The sequence below is a fragment of the Lates calcarifer genome, linkage group LG18 (assembly GCF_001640805.2).
Source record: "Lates calcarifer isolate ASB-BC8 linkage group LG18, TLL_Latcal_v3, whole genome shotgun sequence".
NCBI lineage: Eukaryota > Metazoa > Chordata > Actinopteri > Centropomidae > Lates > Lates calcarifer.
Window position 1 is genome coordinate 17,262,518 of NC_066850.1, and position 18,742 is coordinate 17,281,259.

The following is an 18,742-nucleotide window of genomic DNA, read 5'->3' on the forward strand; positions in this document are numbered from 1 at the left end:
TGTAACACAAACACACACATACAGTACACACACATATAGCTCATACATTTTGTTTGGTTGCAACCAAATTAATGGGAAAAAACAGTGATCACAACCTCTACTGGACACTGAGCTTCTGGGTTGATGTAGGCGTGATAAGCTTCCTCTCTGCAGGCCTGCCTGGCTTGGAGCCACTATATAGCCAATATATTGACTCGACAGATAAAAGGCTGACATTGGTGTTGTCTGTAAAACCTGCGATTTGCTTTCACCATTTTGTTTTCTATTTGTAACTGCTCAATCATGCTCTCAGCCAGCATATACTGCACATCCCAAACTTACAGGCAATAATTTATTCCAGTTTCCTCTGAGAAATAGTCGTGTGTGGTCTGAGCTACAGAGTTACAAACCCTAAAACTCTTTATTCATTAGTCTGGGCTCCCATAGGGAGTTTCCGTGTCCCATGATGGTGTACATGTATCATTATCCAGCTGACAAGCTCAAACATCAGAGTAAATTATGCAGGGTAAATGTGGATAATTGTGGCTGATATGCACTGTGAACCACACGTCAAAGCAATGACAGACTACATGACATTTAGAATTTAAAAATATATTTCTTACTACTGAAGTCAGACTCACATGGCATGGTATGTAAAACAGCTTGTTTTAAGCAGTGAGGAATCACTAAGCAACTTCAAATGAACTGTAAAGTTAAGTTTAAAGCTGCACTAATAAATATTTTTACATCAACAATGGATCACACGACTATATGTGCCATAGTGACTAACCTGCAGAGAATTACCACCCCACTCTTCAGTTCAACAGAGCTGTTAAGCATCCTTTAGCTCATTTGTTTTGGTTTTCCGGCTTGCAACTGTACTGTTACTGTGGATGGGTGCAATCTTACAGTATCTCTAGCAGCAGCAGGATGCTGTTTTCAGTAAAAAAAAAGCTATGGCTGACCAGCTGCACACAACAGCTCAGTAACAAACAGCTGAACACAGGGGAGCATTCAGCAGCTAAAGTGGCAGATATTTTACATAAGAATTTAATGGAGAGCAGAACACACCTGAAAGGGTTGATTCTGGGCTTATATTCATTACGTGACCATTTCTACTTCATGTGGAAACAGGCGACTGTTTTCACACATTAGTCACATCAACTTAAAGATGTGATAAAAATCTAAATTATTGCCCATTCCACTGCCCTTAGATAGCAATAATAATAATAATAATAATAATAATAATAATAATAATAACGAAACCAAACTTTTTTTGGTAACTGGAGGGTGAACTTGAACAGTCAGTGTCCTTCTGGTCAGAGTGAGTAGGCCAAAAGTTCTCCAGATGGCCCAAGCACCTTTTCCACTCAACTCAGAGCAAAACCACCTGTAGCCACTGCCCAAAAGAACACAAAAAAGTTTTTCTTCACTCCTCAGACACATACAGTATGTTACCATGTAAGCAGCAGACTAACAAATTAGCCCATATACACCTCTCCCTGGCTACCTCCTCAAGCACTTCCTGAAGAGGAACAGGCCGAACAGGATATGTAAACCCTCCATGACATCCTGGGTCTCCTCCCAGTTAGCTGTACCTTCACAGAGAGTCACCCAAAGGCCATTATAGACATATGTCTGAACCACCTCAACTATCAGTGCAAAGGTACAATAAAAAAGTTGCTTATGGATGTCCAAAGTTCTCACACTGTTCCTGAGGGCCAGCCTGGACATCTCATGACACCCTAAGAGAATCACCACCTTAGGGTGAAGTGATTTGTGCGTCCCTGTAGCTCTGGCAACTATGTTGTCAGAAGAAATAACCTCTGATAGGTTCTCCCAAAACAAGAGAAACCTTAAGGTGTTGGTATGCTTCAAATGAAGTGCTTGTTGGATTGTCAAACAGCATCTGAAACTCTCTCACCCAACACTTTCTGATGCTGGAGTGTAACTTCATGCTCACTTCACAGAGTGATTAGTAGGTGTATGAAAGTGGGAAACTAGGCAGTACTAGACAAACAGAGACATATCTATAGCTCTCTCTTTTTTATTCTTCACACAGCTACCTCTGTCACTTTTCATCTGCACAAACGAGTACAGCACCATGAACACCTGAGAGGAGAGATGTGCCGTTATCTCCATTTGAACAGTTATCGACGTCTCAACTCAATGGCCAGCAGACTTTTTGAATGTCGCCATTTAGAATATAGAATATAATCATTTTCAGACATGATCAGAAAACATAGCATACCCTAATGGCCAGAGCAATTTCACCCAGCAGAAGAACAGCCGTAACAGAAACAAACCAAATGGCTGAACTGGCTGTTTCTTACCCTGTCCAGCTACAATAACATGTGATTTACAGTGTATTTCAGTCACACACATCAGCTTGAATCCCTGTTATGAGTGTAGGAATATAATAGGATTTTGAGTGTATTCATTGACCTGTACTTCAGCTCAACTGTATTGGTATCAACCTTCAAAAACCTACATCAGTCCAACCCTGGTCAATATATATATATATATACATACAGAGCAGTGTGAACATACAGTGGAGGTAGGGGTGATGGAAGTTTGGTTTAACTATTGATTGAAAACTTTCAATAATATCCTGATAATTCTGGATTCATTTTGGTCAGCCCACAAGGGTGTGATTCTTGATGACTCGTTAACTTGAGGCAAATTGCATTCTGGCAAAAGTCTTGTAGTTTAATCCCAGACTTCAGACTGAGTGACTGCATGGAGAATGGAGCGTGGGTTTTGGCAGGAGGTGTGCACCTATCAACAGTACTGAAGTAGATCAGTGAGAGGAGGGAGGCAGAATGGGGGGAGGGCAGAGTGAGACGCTCTTTACAGGCAGAAGTCAAAGGTCAGGTCGGACTTGCCCATCTTCTGTCTGTACACCGCGTCAAACTTCTCATTCATTGACACTGTGAAGATGTCCTTCCACAGACCGACACGACCTGTGAGGGGATACACAGTGAGAAGGAGGATAGTTATAATTTTGAATATTAAAAAAGAAGACTTTCAGTCACCTTTTGACACAATCTGGATGTTTCAACTTATTAAGAACAGCTAACAGAGACAGCATCCTGATAAATTAACAGCTTGATAAAGTGTAACTATTGCCTTTTTTTTAATTTTCACTTTCAGTTTTTTGATAGTAGTGTGGCTACTCACACCAAGCTGAGCTGTGAGAAACCACAAACATTCAAGCTGTTCTGGCACTGTGCAAATACTTTTCTACAGCATGTCACGCAAAAGGTGTGCATGACATGACAGAAGTGTGATGCTGCGTACGAACCACCACTGAGTCTGTTATCTGCAGTTCCTCATCTAACAGCAGGGTCATTTTAGTCCTCGGTGAGCTAGGTGGTCGAGTTAGGTAGTGGTTCATCAGTTAAAAACATCAGTTTAATCATCAGGTGAATAAATGATATAACACCACAGAATTAAAATGAGAGTAAGGATGCCTGTGCTTATCTACAAGCTCAAGATCAGTGCCAATCTAGACATTTTATTACAACTTACAACAGCAATAGTAGTTACTAAACATACTCATACTCATTGAAGGTGTATTAAATTAAAATACCATTAAATTTGACTAGCTTAACACAGCTATGATACTACATCGAGAGAGTCAGTAAACAGTAAAATAAGGCTGATATCAGAACAAACAGGAACATAGAACTGAATTCATGCTCTTCTGCATGACGACTGATGAAAAACCCACATGAATTCTGGTTACTCATCTGACAGATGATTCTTGTGCATAATTTTTATATTCCACTGAAATCATCAGATCTTGACATTGCAGCCTGATGAGGCAGTGACTCACCTGCTGTGATGCATGTGAGACAGATCAGACTGACTGCCAGCTGTGTGCTAAACCTACAGCACACCAGAGATCAGATTTCCATGCACTAAAAGGAAAAAAACATCAGATGGGAAAAGAGAAAAAAAATAAAATAAACAGATGACAGAAACCATAAGTAAACATCCAAATCAAAATAGGAATGGCAACATAAACCAAACTGAAAAATTTGAACAAATTAGGGAACAAATGTAAAAGGAAGTGTGGGAATGAAACTCAAAGAGGATTAAAGCAAAACAGATAGGACCTGCAGGTTTAAATGCAATCTGTGGTGTAGATACAACATGCAGCCACATGGTGGTGCTCTAATCATCTTAAACTGATGAAATGTTATTTCATTTCATAAAAACAGACTTTGACTGGATATCATCTTCATTTCATTACAGACATTTATGTCAAAATACACTGTTTTTATTTCATACTGTCACTTTTCATGATCCTCTCTCGCTTTTCAGGGAATACCATCATATGAAACTGCTGTCAAGACTCGTCTCTCTGTCCCTGTCTGCTAATCCTGATCTAGTTATAATCTCATTATGGTATATACAGTATGAGGGAGCAGGTGAGGTATAATCTATTTCAATATATATCGGATTAGCAGGCCTGCCTTCCAGTATGTATTAGGGAGAGTTTCCATTCAGTGTCCTGTTCAACTTAAAGCCCACACTCACGCTGTTCACTACAGGTCAGTGACCTAAGATAACGCTACTACAAACAAACGCTTTTATCAGAGTAAGAACACATGTACAACACAATATGGTAACCTTGCAGCAAAGCTTTAATTTATGGGTTCATTACTTAATATTTGTTTTAAGAAGTGTGTCATTTGGTAAAAGTGTTTATAAGCACAGATTGTTAATTCCTAGAGGAAACGATCACATTAGTTGTTCCACCCCAAACTATTGACACCTGTGTGTAAATAGCATCTGCCTAAAAGTGCTTACAATGACAAAGACGACTTATTAAAGTCTATGAGTTTTTTGTTCCTGTGAGTACTCCTGTGAGTACCAGTGAATACAGGCCAAATCCATGCTCTGCTGGTTTTATAAGCGCTTCTTTGGTAGAAATGGGTCACAGTACAAACTACTACTGTGTGTTCTGTGGACTAATCAGAGAAGCAGGGACAAGTTGTTGCTGATTTATATCTGAAAATCTAGAATTTATTCATTGCTGTGAGCACCAGACACAGCTTTAGTATCTTAAAAATTGGACACCAAAACTGCAGGGTTAGATGATACCCAGAGGTAAGGGAGACTCTTTGAGGTGCTGATGCTCTTGAGGTGCTGATGCTGCACCGCAGCTTTTCAGGCTGAGCCATTGGCAGCCATCAAAAATAGTTTCTTGCTGATCAAAATCAGCATCAAAATAAAGATCCCTGGACTTTATGCATTGTGAATCATTTTTCTTTGTGTCCCTGGTCTTTAAATAAGGGGAGCTCTGGTGGCTCATTCGATAGCACAAGATCACTGAAATGAACCAGGTAGCTCTAAAAGAGAAATGTTAATTACATTAATGCTCCCTCTCTTCCTCTGCTGGGTGTATAGTTCTTTCTCTCGAAGACCTGTCCCGGTTGGCATTATCGCAGTGAGCACATTAGAGCTACTAGTATTACCATAGACTGCATGAGCATAGCCATAGACTGTACATAAAAACATAGCATAGCATAATACACCCAAATCATCAACCAAACTGCTTGTTGCATAGCAGGTACTGTAGGTAATACGATAAATTCTAGATGTTCAGTGGGTCTCTCTGACCTTACAAAATGCTGTTGTGATGACTGACCCATTAAAAGAAAACCAGGCTGTGCCAACATGCTTTACAAAAAGTGGAAAATGGGCAAAGGTCAAAATAGATCATGGGACACCAACTGTAAAATTATAAATTGAAGGAAATAAAATAGAGAAGAGTGTTAGATGCAGTGACAGTGTGGTTGTAAGACACATTGGGTGGATTTGATGCTTTGGAGATGGAACTCAGTGGCGTCAGTGTGGCTCTGTATCCCCTTTCACCCACATATCCCAGAAATTCAAAACTGTGCCGAGTTAGCAGGTCAAGCAACTGAGCAGTCTCCTGTTTTCCTCTTCTATTTCCTATCTCACTCACCCCTACAGATCGACAGCGCCTCTGAGTTGCAGCACTGCTCGATGAGCTGGTTGCAGCTCTCCACCATGCCCTCCAGCTGAGCCTTGTCACAGGAAACCCCCAGGAACCGGGCTAACTGCTCCACCAACGTCCCCAGATCCTGGAGAGGAGAGGAGAAAAGGTGGAAGATTTAGAACAATAGGAAATCTACGAAAGCAATAATCACACACCGATACAGAGAAAACTGCCTTCCTCTTGCAGTCTTAAATAATAGCAAGGCAATGTGTTTCCCCAAACAGCATCCACCCACAGTTGTTGAGAACAAATTGTTCCCTGCAATCCATGTGGCATAAAGGTGTGGAACTCTAACTGACGACAGCTGTGAGGACAAAATGTACATCTCTGTATGTCATCTAGGAACAGTTAAACATAAACGCTATCAGTTTACAGCCCTGGTTTATATACGTGCGTGTTTGAACATGTGTGTGTTGTGTTTGTGTCTAGATCTGTGTGCTTTTCTCTTTGTATGTCCAAGGTAGGCTCAGTAAGATCACTGTTCCGTCACTTGGTGTTTTGATGATGATGGTGGAGAGCACTGTCTAACACGTTAGACCAAAATCTCCCATAGGTGACATAGGCTATAGCATATGATTCACATCATTTTCATACTCATCAAACCATTCAGTGAGCCCTCATGCCCTATGGATGGGGACACTATCATCATTTCTCCATTCATTTTTGGGGTTCTTCCTTTGTCAGTCATCTGTATGTTTCAGATTTCTTTACTCATATCTATAAAATGAAATATTTTTGCACCAAAAAAGAAAAAGTAAGGCAACAAACTTTTTAGGCAATTAAATATCCCTAATGACAGCTTTTTCTGAACTGCTAACAGTCAAGAGATCTTCAATATGACCACTATGATTTAAGTGCCGTACACAAGAAGGCTGCAGGAAGTGTCTGAGGTACAGACACTGTCTTCACTATGGTTGGTTCATTGTTTTACTTTTGATCAGAGAGAAAACCATGTGACACCTCAGGGACACGCATATAAAAAGACACATAACAGCCTCCATCATGTAACGTTTTTCAAAAAAGAAAAAAGAAGGATTTCTGGGGAATTTTAATCAGGAATCCCTTACTTTCAATAAAATAAGAAACTAGCTTTATTTATTGATTTACTTTAAATGGCACTAATGTAAATTCCTAAGGTCTACCAACTTGTAATTATTTATCCCAAAGGACATAAGTTTTAGTTTTTACAGTGTGAACAGTAAAGTCTGAAAATGATGATTACGTCTGCTCCCTTCAGTTCTGAGAAATCTATTCTAAGAAACACCTATCTGCAGAGGAGAGGACGTGTGAGCCTCGTAAACATTGGTAAGACCAGATAATGCAAGAAGGGACCATTGGCAAAGCAAAGAGCAAATATTGATTTGCTCTTTTTCTTTGACTTTGACTGTCTCTTGTACAGAGGAATGTTTGTGCAAAAGATAGGATACATTTGCTTGCCACGTCATGCTAAGAGGTAGAGAGGTTTAAACTGAACTAAACAAAATAGGCAACAGCTGAAGAAAACTGATGGGACAGGGGTTGAAAATAAAATGAGTTTCCGTAGTATTAGAAGGTTGAAAAGAAGTTGAAAGTTTTTTATTGTGCATGCTGTGTGTCAGCAATGCATTGCTACAATCTGAGACAATGAATGAGAAGTCTTTTACCAACTTCAACCGCTGTTGAAGCATTTAGTCACCGCTTTAAAGGTGTGATACGTACGTTTTTTGCTATGGCTACATAAGCAACATCAGCATTAACAGTTACTGACTTACCAAGCTTACAAGACAAGAGTACAGCCTCTAGGCAACACTAACTCTCCCACTACAGTGACTCACTACCGCAAAGTGGTATTACGAGATGGGTCAGGCTGAGGCTAGTTGGTTAGCATGCTAGTGTCAATAAAAGAAAAGAGTGATAAAGATAGCAAAGCAAGAGTTAACATTGCTTCCCACCAACGAAGATTAGTAAAGGAATGAAGTTTGATGCTGAACCTCAATAATATAACATATAATTATAAGTAATGCAGTGTTAGCAAAAACTTATAGCACCTTTAACCTTCAGTCAGCAGTACAGCTGATTTGAAGATGTTACTTTTCATGTTGAAGTGCTTTAACTTTGTTTTGAAGGGCACTTTATAATGTTTATTATTATCATTATTATTATTAGTGCTGCTACTGTTTTTCTATATAGACAGCTGTGATATAACTTTATCAGTCAGTTTAGATTGGGAAAAGAAAAGTTTGTGATAGGAATAGGAAACAACATAATTGCCATCTCTGGACCACACTGTCAGCAAGGCAATACACAATATATTTGCTGGCAAAAACATGTTAGTGAAAGAAATAGTTTAAGGGTGAAGCATGCTCAGAAAGTCTTTTCAGTGTATGACTAAAGGTTAAAAAGTAACTTCCCCCCAGAGAGCAACACAGTGATATCAGTACAGCAGCTCCAAATGTTTACTGACTTTCTTTTCCTATCTAAATTACACCAGACTGAGTGTCAAACTTCTACAGAGGCCAGACTACTTGGTTAAGACTTGGAGTTACACAATGTTAAGATAAGAATGAGAAGACAGAGCCTAAATGATGATGCCTGATGTTACCTTGTACATGTCTTCATATTTTAAGAAGAGGACATTAGAGTCCATACGATGCTCCCAAAATTCCTGAACGTGTTCAAACCAGGAACCATATCCCACTATGAAAGAGAGAGAGATACAGCTGGATGAACTTACAGTAGTCTGTAGATAGAGACAAAACAGGACAACAGTTGAATACACTAGATCAGATGGAAGGTCACAGTGTCCCAGTCCTCTGGTGACGTCAGTACTTACGCTTGTCATTCATGAAGCGCCGACAGAACTCCTGGAAGGTTCCCCGGTAGCTCATAGTCCTGAGAGAGCGGTGGAACTGGTAGTAGGACACCACCAGGTCCTTAGGGTTCCGAGCCATGTAGATCACCTGGAAGAAAAACCACAACAGTACCCGTTATAATCAGATACATAATATTAGACCTGTGTACTGCTGTTATTGAAATATAGTCCTGTAGAATTTGGTTACTGGAGCTGATGTCTGATGCAGCCCTGTAAAACCACTGGCATATTATTAGAGACTGCACATAAGCATAAGGAAGAGGTTGGGGTGATGGAGGAAGCTGGTGTTCACATGATTATTTCAGCAAATCACACAAAATGTTAAACCTAAATGGGTGTGCTGCTGGGTGAAGAGAGTCATTTCTTCTTCTCCTAACAGAAAACAATTTAGTTGCAAATTTGTTCAGCCATTATTAGCTTGTTTTTCAATAATTCTACCTCCACTAAGTGTTTTGAAGAAGCCCGGGAAAAAGAAATGAATGATGTGGTGCCTGAAAATGTATGTTTACATATTCTATAAACACCAGACACAGGTTAATATAGTTTAAAGTTAAATATATAGGTTTAATTATTAAAGTCATGTCACATAAATGCTATTGATAAATCTCTCCATTTTGTGATAGATGCAAAACCAACTAAGGAACCAAGTTACATTTATTTTGCGAGTGTTCAATGCTGATTTTGTTATGATGGTCATGTGCAATCAGCTTTAACAATGGGGGCTCTGCAGACAACAATTCCACCCTGTTTCCAGAGATAGTTGACTGATTTATCAATACATGTCTTATATGGATAATTGTGATGAGGGTACTTTGCCGCATCAATGCTAGTTTGTACTGACTGTGTTTCTGTGTCTGTTGATCACAGCTTAAAACTCAAAGGCAAAAAAAAGTCAGTGTGTGTGACTTCACTCTTCTACCTGAACTAACATTATGAAATTTAATTTAATATGAATGAAAATAAACAGCAAAAAAAGAAAAAGAAAAGTTCCTGGTTACTGCATGGTATTGTCCAGTTTCAGTGTGCTGACCTTGGCCTCTCCGTTGTGCATGGCCTCAGGGAGGAATCGATAGGGAAGATGGCTTTTGATCAGACGAGGGGATGTCAGCTCCTGTGAAAACACAAAAGTCACTCCTGTATCCTGCCACTCTCTTATCAGTCCTACAGAAATTCTCTGGTGTTGCCAGGTGTGTCTTATCTTATCTGCTAAAAGACACACATATACATGTCCTGTACCTACATGTCTTATCTCTGGATAACGTTTTTCTCTCAAGGAATATGTTTGCCCTGTTTATGTGTCTGTCAGCGGAGCATCTCAAATTACATGGCTGAATTTCTATTATATCAGCAATCCATATCCAGGGCACCTACAAACAGAATCAAAGATGTGATTCTGTGTTCTAAAAGTGGACTTGCAGTGTTGATAATGTGTGTTTGAAAAGTTTTTGTTAAAGTTTGAGAATTCACTGACAGTGCCTCTGTCCTTTTCTCATACAGTGGCCATGTATTGTAACATTGCAATATAATTTTTTCCCTCTAGTCAACTTATTAATGGTGAAACATGCTAGGTTTACTACAGTACTAGTCAGTCTGTTATAAATATGTAGTCCCCAGGTCCAAACTTAGCTACGATAAAAACCAAAGAGAGAGCTTGGTATGAGGTCAGACTTTGAATCAACTTTGCTGTTCAGTTTTTCTTCTGTTTTCCTTCAGCTAAAGAACAGAAAGTCTGTATGGATACAAGCAAGCCTAGCCTCTGCTGATGTATGAGGTATGAGGTAGGGCCAGAAACTGCTTTTCCTTTTGATCAGGAGTCAGAAGTTTTGGAACAACTCTGGCACACACTTTTGTCATGTTCAAATTTTCATGCAAAATTTGCAGAACTGTCTCTTTATCAATGGAAACCACTCCTTTTATCTGCAAACCAATTCATTCATTCACTCATGATCAGTTTGTTGGATGCTTTCAGAAGTCGTTGATGTGCATGGGCGCCCAGAACGTTCATCGTCTTGGACGTCCTCTCTGCCTTCACTAAATCTTTTGTGTCATTCAAACACACGTGCATGTGACATGCAGTGTTCCCCACACACTTCAGTTAATGTACAAAAAGATTCAGCTGCTGTTTTGTTCAGTTTCACCAAAAAATTCAAGTTAATGCTGAACTTTTAATCTAATCATTTTCTGACGCCTCAGCAAAAACATGTCCACTTCAGTCAGTAGCTGCAGTGAACTAAAGACGTCACTTATTAGAAACTTACAGCAGTTGTGTGTGAACACTCAACCTTTAATATCTAACACTCAGTGTGACTGTGAACCACATGGTTTTATCCTCATAAGCACAGTCTCATTATTTAATAGCCATTCCTCGTATAAGAGAGAGCTACCAGCATCCTGTCATGTTTCACTCCTGAACACAGTGTTGGTTAGTCATAATGATGTCACACTCAGCAACAGGTACACCCACAACAATGTAGAGGTAGTCAGTGTTTTGTCAGATAGCAAATCTTTATTTAAAAGGCCTCCAGCAGTCACTGACCTAACCTGATATCAGCCACAGTACTGTACCTGTATGATATCCAGGCCAGGTTGGGGGTACTCTAAGACAGGCAGCTGTTCATCAATGTTCATAAGGCCGATTTCATCTGGGTCTGCTCCCTGGCTCACTAAATACACAACCTCCTGAAGTAGACTGGTGCCTGTGAGGAAGGGAGAGAGAGGAGAGACGAGAGAACCAGAGGACAGTAAGGAAACTGGGAAACAAACCAGTATACAGTCCAAACTAACTGTTGCTATGTTAGCTGAAAGAGTGCATCAGCAAAACCCTTTGTGGATATTGCAATAGTAATTGTTCCAAAGGGTATCTTAGGTGGTTGCACAGGAGCCAAGCATACCTCCTACCTTGTGAATGAAAGAGATGACTGAAAGCAGTTACCAAGAGAAGAGACTAGAAGTACAGGAAACTAACTCCATTTGCAGTGCAGTTAATAATGATACAGGTAATTAACTGTATGAGGGTGACTTTGCTTTTTAGCTTACGGTTAAATCTGCACATATCTTTATGTTAAAGATCAAATAATTATATATAATATAAAAAGACTTTGCTTGTAGTGACAAACCACAGAGAATTACCACCCAGCACTGCAGTCCCTCTCAACCCTTGGGGTCTTTTAACCTGCGTTACTTCCTTTGTTTTGAATTTGTGTTCACCAGCACTAATTTCCAGTAGCAGCAGCAGGTGGCTGCATTCAGCAAGAACTTTGATAAATCCAGTACGAGCTACGAGTTCAGCACCAAACATCAAAGCTAGAGATTAGTTGATGATTGTGGAGCACTTAGCAGATATTCTCCTTAATTAGAGACCAATCAGAACTAAAAGGAGACTGAACAGTGAATTCATCAGATGGACACAATCACCACTTCAAATGAATGCAAATGGTGCTTGCAGCAACACATTAGCCATTAGTTAAAGAAATAGTACTGCACTGATTTAGCATATCACCTTAAAGACACTGTCAGACTCACAATAGACAGTTTTAAAAAAAGGATCAAATTTGATGCAACAGAACTCCACATCCCCAGATTTCTTTACTTTTCAGACGTGTGGTCATCAGACCCAAACAACGCTGACACAGGTAACACTACCTGAGGACATTCATCAGGTTTCACACAGCTTCCTCTGGAGCCACTACAGGCTTTATACTACTGTATACTACCAAACTGGGCCACAAAACACTACCACAAATTAATTACAGGTAAGGGCCATTGGAGACTAAGCACAAAGGGGCCCATTGAGTTCTCAAGCAAGCCATGAAAACACTACCACTATGTTCCACTATAGACCACTCAGCAGACCACTCAGTGTTTGACTTTTCAGGCTTTCAGTTCTAAACCTGCAGTTCTTACCAAGAGACACTTATCAAGCGACAATTCAAAGGAATGCAAGATCTTTCCCATCGTAATACTGTTGCCATGCCAATGTTCTCTGTGGTGTCCCTGTGACTCATTTTGGTTTGCAGATATCCTCGAGTGTACCAGTCCAATTTGACATCCCACGCACTTCTTTTAGAAAAACAAGAGCCTAATAACACAACAAAATGACAGACTGAGGCCTGGAGGACACTGCTTCATTAAGACCAATGATGGATAACACTTCAAGGTTGCATCAGAGTATGATGAAACTGGATTTTTATTAAGCTCTCAACCTGCCAGTGCCAGTGTTCTGCTGCAAACGGTGATGTGAAAAAGTCTGACTGCTGTTGCTCAGAGAAAGGAAGGATTTGGCCTCAGGCTGGCCACATGCTGCCTGGGAAACCAAATAAATCATGTAATGAAGTTTTCCTAAAAAAACCTTCCTTGTTTTAAAAGAAAACTTTTATATCACATTAGTACCAGTTATGATGTGTTCTGCATTAATGAAAGGCTTCAGTTGTGTTTGACACATGAAAAAACATCAGCTGCAGCTTGTAAATTGAAATGAAAGCCAAAAAAAAAAAGGCCACACACAAAAATAATATCTGAGAACACTGAATGCAGGACAACCCTAACCCAGCTATAAACCTATCATCTCTTGAGGAGTTTCTCTTTACAATGAGATGGACTACTTGTGCGCATATGTATTTGGACACCCCTTCTAAAATTAGCACATACGACACAATTGTACACCTCACACCCAGTGTGGTCAGTCCAGTGCAGTATACATATACTGTTCACAGTGACAAAGGGGCAGATTTACCATCATAATTCTTTGTAAGAAAAAAGTAACTTTGCTGACTGTAGCTATGGCTGCTAGCTATTTAGCTATCTAACTGCAGGTTAGCTACATTAATTGGTTAAAACATATGTACTTGATGGACACATGCATGATATGTACTGAAAGGCTGAGGCTAAAAAAAGTGAAAACAGGAAAGTTTGTGAATCAGTCTGCATTGATCTACTGTGTTTGACAGAAACGTCAGTCCAGTGTGTGATGAACACCACAGATATCAGAGTGGTCCAATCAGCTGGTCTGAATCAGCTGCACTCAGAGGGTGCCATGGTGATTCTAAAGCAACATTATGCAACTATTTTCCTTAAAATAAAAGTTTCAAAATCATTCTGATGGTGCACTAACTTGTGACAGTGAGAATAGTGCCTCTGTCATTCCCACTCCTCATCCTGAATGTCTGTTCTTACTCTACATAACTTTGGTGAGCAGGTATGATCTCAGCAGCATGTAGCCAGAGGTGTGTAAACTGTGAAGCTAAAATTTATTGGATGAAAGTAAGAATAGGAACAAAAGAACCAGACTCTGGATGATAATAATACTGGCAGAAAACAAAGAAATCACTCTGTTTCTCTCTTATTGTCTGCACATTCAGAAACTGTCAACTTGTTATATCAGACACACACTGTCTGACCATTAATAAGCATCATAATAAATCTGTACAGTCCCATGCCATGCAGAAAAAACTGACCAAGATTCCAATTTCTGTGCCACCCCCAAAGTGAGCACTGGCCTCGACCTGGTCACCTTAATAAAAACTGTCTGGCTCTAGCAGTAGGTTAGACTGTGATTACTTCCCCTCTATCTGTCAGTCTCCTTTCTGTCTCTCCATCCTCGCCGCTCGCCACACCTCTGTGCTGCTGAAAGATGCTTTTAATCACTTGTTTTATTCTTATTAATTACATTCTTATTGCTGGGAATAATAATTTAAAAAAGCCAAGTGCTATATAAGTACTGCATCTGCTGTTTCTGGGAGGGAGAGTAAACTCTGGGTTAGGTGTGTAGGCGTTTGCCGCAGCACACCAAATATAACATGCATTCAACTGACAAAGCGTACCTATGCACATGCCAAGCTATCCATCAAACTGTAAGGTGTATAGACACGTATGAGTGTGTAACTGCATTTCCATCAGCGTTTGAAGGTTTGGATCTTAGCTGTCTTAATTAGGTGCTAGTGAGGCATTTGATGGCCATTACCTTCATCATCTGACACCTAATACATGTGTGTATGTGTGTGTGTGTGCGCATGTGCACCAGTGTGTGTGCAGTGCAGAGGTGTACCGCCTGTAACAAGACATGACAGAGCATATAGCTAATGTCAAAACAGCTATAAATGCACCGTAGAGCAGCCCCCCACAATTCCAGCACCCCCCCCCCCACCTTGGTTTATAAAATAAAGCTAATCCCATTGGCTAATCAGACACATGTGAGCCAATAGCTCTGCAGTTCTGCAGGATCCCAGCCACGTGGCCTGCCATGTGCTCTCTCTCCTCTGCATGAGAAGACCACAGATATAACAACACAGAGCAGGGGCGGGAGAGAAACAGAATAGAGGAGGAGCTGGGCATGCATCTCTTTCTGTATGTCTTTTGAAAGGTGTCCAGCAGGAGACATATTTGTCTCCATCTACAGAGGTCAATCATCGAGATCAACGGGACTTACAAGGTTATCACCTGATAACTATAAAGGTGTTGTGCAGAAGGGGGGGGGGGGGGGCTGATGTGTGTGGTACTTTTAGCCCTGATGACCTTAACAGACGTCACTGTTTCCAGAAAGAGCAGCCTTGATATCGGAACACTATTTCCTGGAAATGTCTGAGTCAATCTTTTATTTATTAAGTAAGACATGTGATAAAGAGCGTGACTCTTGGGCAGTTTCATAAAACACCCATGCAGGTCCTGATGTTGGATAACATGGGTAACTCTATTAAAACTAAGTAATGCATTAAGTTCTGATTTGTTTTACTGTTTTATACTCGTACAGGTTTGGGGTGATGATTGCAATGATCAATATCATACTGAAATAATAATAAATGTTTAGACCTTATTCCAGATGATGTAATGTATATAACCTTCATGCAAAAACACCAGGCCAAAATCTCTAGGAATTATATTCATATTGGCCAGTTATGCAGTGCATGAAAAAACTAAAGCTAGAATGGCTAACGCTGGTCTAGGCTATTTCCAAAATGGTGTTTGCGTCTACCTGATGTATGGAAACTCAACATCCAGCCTCTCTTATCTCTGTTTTGGTCTCTACCAGCTCCTGGGGGAAATATCTGTCTATCTAGCTGCAGAATGCTCCACTGTGTTCACCAGCTGGCCTCCAACTGCGTCTGTCTGCTGTTTGCTGCAGAAAAGCTCTGCAGAGCTGAGTTAGAGATAGTTACCCATGGGTTCGTCTTTTGATGCACTGCTTAAATAATACCTTTTCAGTGCAGCTTAAAAGTGTTTTAGTTGCCAAATCCTTGCAATGTCTTACCTGCCGCTTTGCTGACATAACCATACTCTGACTGCCATGCACAGAATCATTTATAACTCTGGGTTGGGACTGAAAAATCAGACCCGAGATGAATTAAAAGTTATTTGCGTTTCTGTATGAAATCACAATAAGAATATGCTGACCTGATTTGGCAAAGCATCAGTGGATGGTGCAAATTACAACCAACTAGTCTAAAGGTCAAGTGGCCCTAAATGAGTAACGGCTGTGTGCAGTTAGCACAAAGCCAGTCTGGATCAAATGGGAGGATGCAGCACAAATCTGTGCTTGCAGGGCAAAAACTGAACCGGAGGCAGCGCGGTCTGTTACACACGGGAGAGTTTGGCTCTAGCTCTTTCTCTCACAGTATCATGTAGCAGAATGCGTACTAAAGTATGGTGCAGCAACACTCAGGGATCCATTCACTAAGCCCCTTTATTCTTTATGCTCCTGGCATTGTCCCAACATAACTTTAAATACCTTTAAACTGTTAAGGCCTAGTCACACCAGCACAATTTGACATGTGTGTGTGTTTTGGAGATGTATTCATTTTTGTCAGACATATGTTCATATATCAACATAATTTAAGTGATGATAAAAAAAAAATCCCATAAGGGGATAATGGCATCAGTTAAGGTTTCCTCTTGACTTTATTCCTTTGCATTAGCCTACAGGTGTGGTCATGCTGCTGAGATGCAGAACCAGAGAATAGAAGATGACTCCCATGACAATAATCACAAACACCCCTCTGCCCTCCTGCGTGCACTGGCAGAGAGCTCCAGCTGCCCAGTGCAGCCGTCACATGACCGGACCCACCCAGTGCTCAGCAGGGGCCACGGCGCACGGCGACCGGCCTTGCAGCAACGCTGCGCAAACACACTCGAAGCTGGATGTAAACATTAACTTCCTATCTTCCATCACCGTCATGGATGATGACCGCCAGCTCAGACGCGGTGACGAACTGATGCGCTACAGTCGGGAATTCATCGATTTACTTTGATTGACTCAGTTTTTTTTTTGGCATCTGATCTTGACATAGTAGCTCCAGTAAAACATAGTTCTCCTGCACTAGCGCAATAAACAGAGATACTACATACAATAGCTGTGACCCACCCAGTGCTATTAAATATGAAACACAACCTGATTTGCAACTTTAATGATGACTGTCTACATGTGCAGACTAACATAGATGTGCACAGTGGCTCGCTGTGTGTTTTATTTATAATGTGAAACTTTGATAATCACAGGAGAAGCCTGCAGTCGCAGCTGCAGCAGTACACCAGTCAGAAATGCGAAGACACAGCCAGCACAGTGCAGGGGGGTGACGCAGAGGCTTGTTTACCTGACTTTGGGTAGGTGACAATCCAAATGTCGCTACTTCTGAGGGAGAAATTGGAGATCTCCTCCATCTTCCCTCTGCAGAAGGGCGGCAGCCGCACTCCATCAAACTCGAAGTATTTGCTCTCAAACTCAATCGGCGTGCTCGGCGTGTCTGCCTCGCTCTCGGCCATCGTCCAAAACGAGCCGCCAGGGCAAGAAAAAGAAAGCGCGCACACCGAAGGCGAACGGTCACTTCACAGAAATAAACGATGACGGCGGAGAAGGGATTTTTTTTTTTTTTAAACACCGCTGCCGCTCGCTTCGGGATGAGGGGGGCTCGCGGAGGATGCTGCACGGCAAGCCGATGAGTTGACCTGCAGCCAATCACGCGGGAGAGAAGTGATGTAATGCGCGCGCACGAGACGCAGCATCAGGACCACGGGAGAGGACGCGCGCGGGCACGGAGGATGGATGCTTCCCACCACTTTACACAGACCTACACGCTCCAGTAAAAACTATCATGTTATAATCCAGACAGTATACCCTACTCACTTTACATAATGTTGTTATAATACATTAACCCTAAAGGCCTATAATATTCTATGGTATAATATGACAATATGTGTCTTACAGTCTATATGATATATAGATAATTAGCATAATACCATTACAATTATCATATGCTAATCCTATAGGGTCGTACAGTACAGTGCATGTAACACACACTGAATATGTCAAGCATTTATAGTGTCTGTTTGTGCAAGCAATATCTTGAATATATATAATACTTACTGATATATATAATATGTATTTTATTTTATGTTATTTTATTTAATTATACCTACCTACCTCACAAGTCCTGACAAGTCAATTAAGGTCTAATGACTTGATGAAGGTATGTGTATTTTACAAGCTGGGTGCCTATACTTTTGCACGTGCCACAATTACTGCTGGATTTTTTTTTTTTTTTTTAGTTGATGAAACAAGAAGTAAAAGAACATTAATTTTTTTTTTTTTTTTTTTAAAGTCTCATGTCTGTTTGCTGCAGGAGCTGAATTTACTTCTTTTCACTTCAAAAGTCAACAAAATGTATCATTTTCCCAGGGGGTGCCCACATGTTTGCATTCTGCTGTATATAATGAAGGTCTGTTTAGTTCCACTGCATTTATAACACAGCACCTGTAACACAAACTCCATTCAAATTAACATTCAGGATGGTCACAATAGCATAATTAGGAATAAGGTTATGATGATGACACACACACCTTAATGCATGAAAGATTAATGCTGCAGTGTTTTAAAGTGTCCATTCCTTTGC

General features: G+C 40.6%; 1 protein-coding gene across 1 annotated transcript; it reads right to left on the minus strand.

The window, feature by feature from the left end:
* Positions 1-109: 109 nt before the first annotated feature.
* sult4a1 (sulfotransferase family 4A, member 1) lies at positions 110-17,819 on the minus strand. Its single transcript, XM_018697188.2, has 7 exons — positions 17,447-17,819; positions 11,430-11,560; positions 9,895-9,975; positions 8,826-8,952; positions 8,595-8,689; positions 5,960-6,098; positions 110-2,942 (listed from the first exon to the last, which is right to left on the minus strand). The coding sequence occupies exons 1-7, from the start codon at positions 17,613-17,615 to the stop codon at positions 2,830-2,832; spliced, it is 855 nt and encodes a 284-aa protein (XP_018552704.1). The 5' UTR covers positions 17,616-17,819; the 3' UTR covers positions 110-2,829.
* Between the last annotated feature and the right edge of the window lie 923 nt (positions 17,820-18,742).